The sequence below is a fragment of the Prunus dulcis genome, chromosome 2 (assembly GCF_902201215.1).
Source record: "Prunus dulcis chromosome 2, ALMONDv2, whole genome shotgun sequence".
Taxonomy (NCBI): Eukaryota; Viridiplantae; Streptophyta; class Magnoliopsida; order Rosales; family Rosaceae; genus Prunus; species Prunus dulcis.
The window spans coordinates 25967491-25978170 of NC_047651.1; the positions used below are offsets into that span (position 1 = coordinate 25967491).

General features: G+C 41.4%; 4 protein-coding genes across 4 annotated transcripts; 2 read left to right on the top strand and 2 right to left on the bottom strand.

Moving 5' to 3' along the window:
• Positions 1–396: 396 nt before the first annotated feature.
• On the top strand, positions 397–2169 carry LOC117620193 (protein EXORDIUM-like 4). The gene has a single exon (XM_034350333.1). It carries the CDS (start codon positions 568–570, stop codon positions 1858–1860), a length of 1293 nt encoding a protein of 430 aa, XP_034206224.1. The 5' UTR covers positions 397–567; the 3' UTR covers positions 1861–2169.
• Positions 2170–2827: 658 nt separating this feature from the next.
• On the bottom strand, positions 2828–3702 carry LOC117619737 (S-norcoclaurine synthase 1-like). Its single transcript, XM_034349753.1, has 2 exons — positions 3365–3702; positions 2828–3239 (listed from the first exon to the last, which is right to left on the bottom strand). The coding sequence occupies exons 1-2, from the start codon at positions 3549–3551 to the stop codon at positions 2923–2925; spliced, it is 504 nt and encodes a 167-aa protein (XP_034205644.1). The 5' UTR covers positions 3552–3702; the 3' UTR covers positions 2828–2922.
• Positions 3703–5386: 1684 nt separating this feature from the next.
• On the top strand, positions 5387–7583 carry LOC117619035 (transcription factor MYB53-like). The gene is made up of 4 exons (XM_034348855.1): positions 5387–5640; positions 5772–6084; positions 6195–7211; positions 7378–7583. Exons 2-4 carry the CDS (start codon positions 5801–5803, stop codon positions 7409–7411), a joined length of 1335 nt encoding a protein of 444 aa, XP_034204746.1. The 5' UTR covers positions 5387–5640; positions 5772–5800; the 3' UTR covers positions 7412–7583.
• A 1028-nt stretch (positions 7584–8611) lies between these two features.
• LOC117619036 (inositol-tetrakisphosphate 1-kinase 1-like) lies at positions 8612–10670 on the bottom strand. The gene has a single exon (XM_034348856.1). It carries the CDS (start codon positions 10181–10183, stop codon positions 9035–9037), a length of 1149 nt encoding a protein of 382 aa, XP_034204747.1. The 5' UTR covers positions 10184–10670; the 3' UTR covers positions 8612–9034.
• Positions 10671–10680: the final 10 nt, after the last annotated feature.

Consider the following 10680-nt stretch of genomic DNA (forward strand, 5'->3'; position numbering starts at 1 on the left):
CCAATCGAGGTGCGACGTTCGAAGACCGAAGCTGGCTAGCAGCAGTGCCACCAGTCTTCAAATATTGGGGTTACAATTGGAATTAACATTTTTAAAAACATAAATGCGAATTCACACAACTCACTAATTAACTAGCCTAGCTAACATCATTCAAATTTCAATATAAGAGGCAGGGAGGGAGGGAGGGCCAAGAATCAAGATTCATTTTTTAGTTGACTACGTCTTCTCCTAACCTAACTAAATATAGAGAGCGTCTTGATCTTGAATCGAAAGGCTTTGATTGTCTGCCAGGTACAAAACTAGGTCATGTGATCTAGTCTTGTGGTGTGTCCGTTAATTAAGATAAAGAATTAAGGATTAGAGAGGGAGAGTTGCATGCATATGCATTGCCTTGATTTGTGGGGCGCCTCATCTTCTTAGGCGCGACTGCCATATATAAATAGGGTAAGGGTCAGACGCAGAAATCAAAAAGAAAAAAGAAAAAAAAAAGGATTGGAAAAATAAAAGAACGGATATAGAGAATCCTCCCCATCATCGTATCAAGAAAATAGAGTGAAAAGTAAGAAAATGGCTGCCTCATTGATGGGAAGTGGCCAGCGCCTTGCCGCTCTGGCGCTCTGCCTTATACTCCTCCTGGATATTACAATGCCTAGTCTGGTTTTGGCCAATAAGGCCAAAGGAGGAGGACATCCTCGTGGCGGAGGTGGACGTGCACAAAAAGGTAGTGGGCATAAAGGAGGCGGTGGTGGACATAAAGGTGGAAAAGGTGGTGGGCCAAAGGGAGGTGGTGGGCCAAAAGGTGGGCCAAAAGGAGGTGGTGTAGCTCCACGTGTTCCTAATCCTAAACCTAATCCAAATCCAGTTGGCGGTGGAATTCCTAAACCTAAGCCTAATCCTGTTCCTGTGATTCATCCTAATCCTAATCCTGTGATTCCTCCTAATCCTGTGATTCCTACTAATCCTATTCCAGCTGGTGGTGCACCTGGGGGTGGCGGCGTTACTATTCCTGAAGCTGGGAAAGGCATCATATACCACGGAGGGCCTCTGCTCACCGGGGACCTCAATCTCTCCATCCTATTTTACGGTCAGTTTACGGCCGAACAAAAGAACGTCGTCAGGAGTTTCCTGAGGTCCCTCGAGAACACCGAGAACGACCACATAGCCTCCGCGCACAGGTGGTGGGACATCGTCGAGTCCTACCAACTATTCACCAATAAGCCCGGCCTGGACCCCACCGCTGCCCCACCAAGACTCCGGATCAAAGTGGGCACTCAGCAGAGTGACGACAAGTACACAGTGGGGAAGGTGTTGACCATTGACTTCATCAACTCCCTGTTCAAGAAGGCCGACTCCGGGAAGCCCAACACTCTTGTCGTACTCTTCACGGGGAGCCAAGTGACGGTGCAAGGGCTGTGCAGAGGCAAATGTTACGAACACGGCTTGGTTGATAACAAACCCTATCTCATCGTCGGCAACCCCGAAATCGAGTGCCCAGGAGCTTGTGCCTGGCCCTTCAACAGGCTCGAATACGGCGTTCCAAACCAGGTCACGGTGAAGCCCCCCAACGGAAACGCCGGCATTGATGCCATGCTCATCAACTTCGCCTCCGGCTTGGCTGCTGCAGTCACCAACCCCTTCAATACCGGATTCTTCAAACCCGGACCCAAGGACGACCCCATCGAGGCCGGCACCGCCTGCGATAACATCTTCGGAAGCGGCGCAGTCCCTGGCCAGACCGGAAAGGTTGAGCTCGACCCCGCTTCGGGTGGATCCTACAATGCCATTGGAGAGAAGGGTATGAAGTTCATGCTCCCCTCCGTGTGGAACCCACGCACCAACAACTGCTGGACCGCCCTGTAACTGTAAGTTAACCCAAATGTTCTCGTCATAAATATATAACAACAATAACTTAAAATCAAAACCAGTTTTCCAGTTTTACAGCAGCTCACCGGCCCCATGCATTCATGCAGCTGGATTGATCCGGAAAATAATCCTTTTAGCAATGCTTCATCCATGTAATTTTCCCTTTTTGTTTATCTTTTTTGTCTCCATTGACATGACCCCTCGTCATCCTGCTATGCATGACGTCATGTCTTGTAATTTTCAGACAACGAAATTGAGATTTTGTAATCTAATTATCTCTTCATTAATTACTAATGTTCTTAAGTCCCTGTATTAATTTCCTCCAAAGCCCAATTGGGGGTGGGCATGAGTTGGGTTGGGTTGGTTTTATTCCCAATTCATAACCCAACTCGATATATAGCGGTTTATAATTTTTTGGACCTAAGACCCATTTATTATTAAGCCAACCCAACTCAACCTGAATTTTTTGTAATAGGGTTGGATGGTTTAGTCAAGTAATTCAAAATTAATTCTACTTTTAAGTTTTAATTCCAACACAGTACATAATGGTTTATCATTTTTCGAATCTAAGACTCATTCATTTTTAAACCAATCCAATCCAACTCAGTACGATTAGGTTGACCCAAAATTGTGCCCACCCACGCCCAATAGTTTTCTTTCTAAGTCTGTTTTTGACGACTTTTGAGCCTGATTTAAAGTTACTGGGCCGACTTATGGGTCTCATTTCACGTTATTGGGTCGACTTCTTGATCGTCTTATGGGCGTGATTTCACGTTATTGGGTTGCCTTATGGGCATGATTTCACGTTATTGTTCTTTCTTCTCGGTCTGATTTCAAGTTATTGTGGCGTCTTCTGGGCCTGTTGTCATGTCATTGGGCTGCCTTCTCGGCTTGTTTACAAATTATTGGTCAATTGCGAATTTTTTATTGTTGCAGGCGAGTTATGACATCAATAATACAAAAGTTGAAAGCTAAAAAGTTGAATTATAAGTAAAAGATGCATTAATTTTATTTTAAAGGGCAAATGGATAGAGTTAAATGAGATAGGAAAATGAAAAGCTAAGAGGGCCTGGGTAGAGGTAGAGATTGTTTGTTGAGGAGATGGGTCTTTGCGACCTCTGCAATGTTTTTGAAAGGGTCGATAGACACAAGGGAGGAGGTGTTGGGAGCAGCGTCTTCCTTGACATCAAACTCAATTGTGGTTTTGATGATGCAGCAGCGGGAGGAATAATCAGCTTCTACTTTCTCAATGATTTCGAAGCGAACTCTGTAAAGGCTCAATCCAAGCTCCACAAGTCCACCTTCAATCACCTCTACTTCCTTGACCCGCTTTTCATGATCCAATTTTGTGAACTTTTCCTTATGCACACCAGCACCTGCCCAGTACTCCAATCAAAGCAATTTAAAATGCATTATTAATTCAGCAAACAAGTTTTGCAATTATAAACATATATTAATTGCAATTATAAACATAAATAATAAAAAAGCAAGGAATTATTACCAGATGCAAATGTTACTTTGAGAATAGTGCCAACCCCTCCATCACCTTGTATGAGTTCAACTTTGTCAATCAGATTTGGAAGTGCTTGTTCCACGAGTTTTGCCAGTTCAAGTGAGCCGTAGAGATCCCATGCTTGGCTTGCAGACACGTTCACTTCCAACTCATGCAAAACTTGCCCAATCGCCATCTGATGATGATGATGAAGATGATCTCTATAGTCTAGGTACCTAGCTAGCTTGCTTAATTTTATCTGCTTGCTTGCTGATGGTTTCTTTATATGTGTGTGAGACTGTGTGCCACGTGTGATAAATTACAAGGTCTCTTATCACAGAATATGTGTCAATATTCACATCACAAGATGCCTAAACCTGCTATATATATATATATATATACTAGAAGATGTCGACGGGTTCATGTATAATATACGTATTGGGTAAGTAATGTACAGCCGGCGGGCATTTAATATGTTTTATCGAACATATATAATATATGCTCAACTAAGCAACAAAACAGACTGCACCATTCACAATAGCTAGCTTTGCATAGCTTACCACTACACTACTTGTGTACTTTTTCTTTTATTTCAATGTTTATTATTACTATTTTATTTTGTTTGCGAGGATCAGTTCAGTATCATAATTCTCTTTATATTCTCTTTCAGCATAAACATAAATATTTTATGTTTTCCTTGGGGTATACTGTCCTGTGTTAATATAAAGATATATATGCTCTCAGTCTCAGAGACCAACAAGGACTCATAATATATTTAAAGGAGTAAGGACAGAGATGACTCTCTCTCTCTCTCTCTCTCTCTCTCTCTGCATTTCATTGCATTGTCTTCGATCGGCCCAAAGACCAAGTTAAGAAGATGCTTTATACACCAGCAAGGCCGTCCCGTTGTCATGACCTCATGTCACAACATGGACGTTCAGCTGTCCATCGAATACGAATATGCCACAACACCACCATTCTCTGAGTTTTGGTAATTAAGATCCCTCAATATTCTGTACTTATACGTTATATATAATAAAGGCAAGTTGATTGATATATAATGGCAACGCAAGCGTACGTCATCTATGGGCTATTGCAATTTGCAAGCATCCAAACAGTCGAAAGCAAATTCTTTTGCCATTCATATAAGATAGTTTTTTCACATGTCATTGTGTAATTATTTAGAAATAGCAAAACAATGATATTTCCGTTACAAATAAATTTTTTTGAATTTTATAGGCGATTATTGTCTTGGATGGTGTTGTTTTTCATTTTCAAAGTAGGAAAGGAATATTGCATTTCCAATTGGAAGTGTTAAGATAAATATGGATTGACTAAGAAAAATGGCATGGTTTGGAAATTGGAAAGTGGAAGTGGATAATGATGAAAGCTTTATTGTATTTCAGAAGAAGGAAACTAAGTATATCCACAAGACAAGACAAGATCAGACAAGATTCATTCGATAAGCATTCATTAGTGTCAATATTATACTTACTCATACCAAGACGAGGCTTTAACTTGCCGGGATGAATTTTCATACCTCCCAAAATGTTTAAATGTTACTGCATGCATGATGCATTGCTCCGGATTTGCTTTTAACCTTTGCTACCTAGTAGGCCATAGCGTTACGGAACATTCTTACCGTTACTTCTCTATCTTCTTCTTCTTTTATTGTTTTTTATTATTATATTTATTCCAACAAATTCTTTCTACTCGGTTTTCTTTGGCCAGTCTTAGGCCTCCAAGAAGTTGAGTAGTTACAATTCATAGCATCTGCAAGCATGCATGCTATGAGTCTATGACATTGACAACAAGGACAGTCGTCATGAGTGTCAAACAAAAGTTATGGTTGCTCTGAAAAAGGCAGCGGGCTCACCCTTTTTGTGTACAATACCTTACTTATTACAAAACGTTACTTGCTTGAATATAAGTTTTACTTACTTTTGACTTTTGAATCATTTCAGTAGAATAATGTCAATATGGAAATTATAGTTGAAAAATATAAAACCTACATCCAGTAGATCCCCATTGTATGAAATTTTTTCTCTTATAGCATCTCATGATCGATTCATGAAGAAAACGGAAGGGATCCAATGTCAAGCTATCTTTTCTGCTTTTTTTTTCTTTCCCTTTCCCAATAATCAAGATTCAGAGAGCTTTGTTGTTTCAAGACATCATCATGCATGCATGCGTGCATCCATCCACCCACACAGACACAGTCACACAGTACTCTATATATACTCCCTGTTACATGTTCTCACAATTAATTATACATCTACTCCAAGGTTTGAATATTATAACATATTTGTCTCGACATCTTGTTTTTGCTACTTAACTCGTATATATTTGTTTATGATCAAGCTAGCTAGCTTGCTGGGCCCTTTAATTAGTTTCCTAACTTTTTATTTTGGTGCAGAAGTAAAAGTAGTTGATTTTGTTTGATTAATGATGGGGAGATCAGCATCAGCATCAGGTTGGTGTGATGAAAAGAGCAGCTCAGTAAAGAAAGGGCCATGGACACCGGAGGAGGATGAAAAGCTGGTGGAATACATAAAAAGATATGGGCATGGGAGTTGGAGAGCCCTGCCCAAGCTTGCAGGCTTGAACAGGTGCGGAAAGAGTTGCAGGCTCAGATGGACCAACTATCTCAGGCCTGATATCAAGAGGGGAAACTTCTCCCAGGAAGAAGAGCAAACCATCATCAACCTCCATGCTCTTGTTGGAAACAAGTACGTATATATAGCTAGTCTTTCTATATAAACTTCTTCTGCTGCTTATATATAAAAGTTTAACTAATTCATGTACGTACATACAAATTTATAATTAATTCAAAACGCAGATGGTCGGCCATAGCTAATAATCTTCCAGGAAGGACGGATAACGAAATCAAGAACTTTTGGAATACTCATTTGAAGAAAAAGTTGCTCCAAATGGGCATCGATCCTGTTACCGACAGGCCAATCACAGCTAATAATAGTGATAATATTCATAATCTGTACTATCTCATGATCAATCATATTCTCTCCAGTTTGGCACCGCAGTTGCTTGCTTCTTCTGGCACATGCAGCAGCTTGGCTAATAATAATTTGATGATGAATATGAATCCACGGGGTGCTGATCTCATGAGGCTCCACTACTCCGACGCCAAAATCCAAGTCCTGCGAAACATACTAGTACAACAACTCCTAAGCAGCACTAGCACTCCAAATCTGGAAGCAGCTTTTAATTATCTTTTGCCATCGTATTCATCATCATCAGTTCATGATCATATTGATCATGAATATTCAAGAGTCAATATTAATCATTATAATTATTTTCCTCATCTCCAAGGTTTTGGCAACGGCGGCGCCCCAATTGGTTTTGTTCCACAAAATCCCACTCATGCTAGTGCTCAGCCGTCCAACTTAAGTTCAAACATTTCAGGCCTACTCAAAGCTCTTCATGATCTTGATCATAGCCAGCCGCCACGTGCACCACCGGTACTAGTACCATCCAGCGGCAGCGGGACCGGGACGTCTGATAAATTATTGGGATATGATGATCATGCAACCTTCTTCTCTAGTACTACTGGCTCAAACAAGATTTGTACCAACAACAACAACAACAGAGATCATAGCCACCAGCTTCAGCTTGGAGGTAGCTCATCATCATATGCAACTCCAACAGATCAATTACCACTTTTGGTCCGCTCACCTGCACCCTCTCCCGATACTTCCGCTGCCAATCCCACTGTGGAAAACAATATCTCAAATACTACTTATTCAACCACCTTTGAAGCTTGGGGGAATCCTCCTGATCTTATGGATCACGACGACGACGCAACTAATCACTCCTACTGGAAACACATCATCATGGAGTAAGTAGTAATTAAGTAGCTCGATCGCTAGTACCACTTCTTTTTCTTGATGATTTCTTATTTAATTTTGTTCTAATATTGCTTGCTCTTAATTGTTTGTTTGTTTGTTTTTTTTTTTTTTTTGCTTCCTGAATTATGATGATCTAATAAGTTTCCAAATTTGCAGCTTAGCATCTTTGCAGACATGGCCAATCTCGTAGAAGAGCTCTCTCAGTTTGATTTCAGACACGATATCTCCATTAATTAATACTACTGTAGATCAAATCAATAAGTTACCATTATGGTTGATTAGATAGTTTCATTCATGTTGATCATGTAAATGTTTTAGTTTATTGCATTGCAGCATTCGATCAGCTTGAAGTGATTGCTATATATTTCTTTTGTTTTCTTTGAACTACTCCAATTACCCTCCATGGCTCATTTAATTTTCCAAAGGAGCTCGAGCTAGAGGGGATCTTTTTGACAGACTAGTGATAAAGTTGTAGAGAGAGAGTTTGGAACACGAAATTGACAAACCAAAAAGACCCATGGCAATGGCATGGGCATCTTCGAGTGAAAATGTGGGCGCTTTGACCGTTAATTTCAAATAAATTAATGTCAAATATTTCTAACGTACGTGGATAGTCACAAGACAAACTCTACTACAAAAATGCCCAACGCCTCTTTTCTTTTCATAGTATTAATAATATACAAAAAGAGAAACGCTTAAATAATAATAAAAATATTAAAGAAGAATATATAAGCAATTTGATAAGAAATCCCAATTAGTTACAAGCCAAGCAAACTTTGTACAACAAGGAACTCCGCCTTAGTAGGTAAGGTACCCTATTGACCTTTCAAAGTAACTAACCCTACCTACCCTTGCCAAATATGTATAGATTCCATTTCCAACCTAAGTTGTCATGCATGTCCTTATTTTTTTCTTTTCCATTTTTGCACAGAGTTGTTGTGTGATGCATGTCATGGCTCATGGGCATGACAATCAAACGAGACCCATCATACTTTAACGTGATTGTTTAATACAGGGACTTGGAAACTTTATCCTCCTGGTTGCATGAGGCATGGCCCATTGTTGAGGTTTGTTTACTTTAGGGTCACGGCCCATTATTTAATTTTCTAAAACCAGCGAGACTGCATATTTTCTCATTGTTCGAGTATACAATTTAAAAATATTTGAATTTATTATATTTAAATAGTATAGATGACTTGAATATATTATATTTAAAGACTATACCATTAAAAGATGACTTGTACTAATAACTGCAGGTGAGATCTCTAACATTAGATGTCAAGGTTTGGGAACCTACAATTGTGGACTTATTTCGCAATTTGGGTAATGCTTATTGTAACTCTGCATGAGAACGAACGCTTATTGCTTATTGTGCATAAAAATTGAAACATTGCAATTGATCATTTGTGCCTTGGTTGGTTACAACTTACAACTTACAACTAAGTAACAGCTGCTTGCTTACTGTCCATACACAGACAGTACAGGTAAGGTATGCAGCTGCTGCTACTGATCAAACATTATTACTGACTGAGTCTTAAACAAAACGAACAGTCTAAGTATCCAAATATCACCCATACCATATAACATAATGCGCTCTACTGCTCTACTATATATGAAATCAGAAGAAAGCCGAAGCCCTAGCTAGAAGAAAATCGGTTTATTAGCTAATCGCCTTTCGAAAACAAACCCACCCAATAAGAGGGTGGGTGGGAAGGAAGGAAAGCTTTTTCGTCACCAACATGGATAACCAATGAACCATAATAGCAGCACTGGCTCTGTTAGCTCAATGATCAATTCAAGAGCAATTCAAAAGTTAGGGTAGGAGGGAAGCATCTCCTCCTCCTCCGTCTCCTAAGTGGTCGTGATCAGACTCCTCCTCCTCCTCCTCCTCCTCAGTGGTAGCTGGTTCCAGCTGGTGGTCCTTTTGGGTTGGAGTGGTAAGAAGAGCCAACAGAAAGTTGGTCAAGACCTGCTCATAGGAGGGCAACTTGGCATAGCCAGGAAAGTAATTGATGTCAATGACAAAATAGGAGTGAGGGTTCCCAGAATCCCGAATCACATCAAAGTTAAAGAAGTTGAGTTTGAGGCCGAGGCGTATCCCCCTGGCCAGCTCCTGCACAAAGTCAGACGGAGGCATTTCATGAGGATCATGAGACAGACCCAGACCATGTTCATCCTCCTCCTGAGGCTGAGGGGAATTCGATATCTGCGAAAACCGCAACACTTGCCCTTCCGATGCGGTCAGCTGCTGCTCAGAAATATCGGGCAAGGAGCTCCGCTTGACGCACTGGGCGTATTCGCCAATGACGTAAACCTTGAAGACGACCTCGCCGTGGTTCACAAACTGTTGAAGCAAAATGGGTTGCGTACTAGCACTAGTAGTAGTATTAGTGAGAAGAAGAGTCTGCAAGCCCTTGGGGTCAAAAACCAAATACATCTCGTGCGACTTGGCGCTGCCATTGGCCAGCAAGGGCTTGGCAATCACCGGAAACTCCACCGCACCATCATTAGTATTATTATGAATAGAATCAGGCGACTGGGGGTTTTGAAGCACCACCTGTTTAGGCACAGAGACAGAGATGTTAAATTGGGAATTCAATTTGAGGGCGCTGACGACTTGGAGCATGGAGACCCTGTTGTGGAGGCGCTCAATGGAGTCGGGCGGGTCAAGTATGAGAGTTTGTGGATACTTGGAGGAGTATTGCTTCAACTGGTGGTTCCAGCGGTGGCCGTAGAGCTTGTGGATGATGCAGTGGAATGGGCCTTGTTGGATCAAGGCCTCGGCCGCCTCCTCCTCCGACAAGGAGTCGGTTATTGAAATTGGGACGAAATCAATGCCGTTTTGGGAGGCATGGTGGAGGAGAGAGGGCTGGATGAAGCTCTGCTCCTTCTTGGGTGCAAAGGCGTACCCGATGCGGTAGCGTTGGGCTGCTGCTGCGTCTGATGATGATTCAATTTTCATTTTCCTTTTGCTCTGTCGCTCTGTCTGTCTGTCTGTCTGTCTGTCTGCGTGTCTTCCTTCCTTTCTCCTAGGTTATATGGTGGGTTCGGTTCGGGTCGACTTCGACGGTCAACCGTCGAGGAAATCCGAATCGGATGCCAATAGAATAAAGAGTTGAGTAAGAAGAAAGAAGAAGGAAAGTGGTCCTGTCCTGTCCTGGGCTGGGCTGGGCTGGGCGACTCAGAGACTCTGTTTCTCTTTTAAAGAAGGCTCGGTGAGTAGATGGGCGGTGCAAATTCTATAGCAAGTGTGATACATAGATTCCTGATATGGACCTTCATTTTGTCATTTTATTAAACTTAAGTTAAATTATTATTTAGATGAATTATGTGGCTAATATGAAGATTGACATCTATGATCCATCATCATAGACTATTAGTACCTCCCCTCCTCCACACAGATTCCAAAACAAATCTGGAATCAGAATAACCTGCCTGACAATTTGGCCATGCATGCAT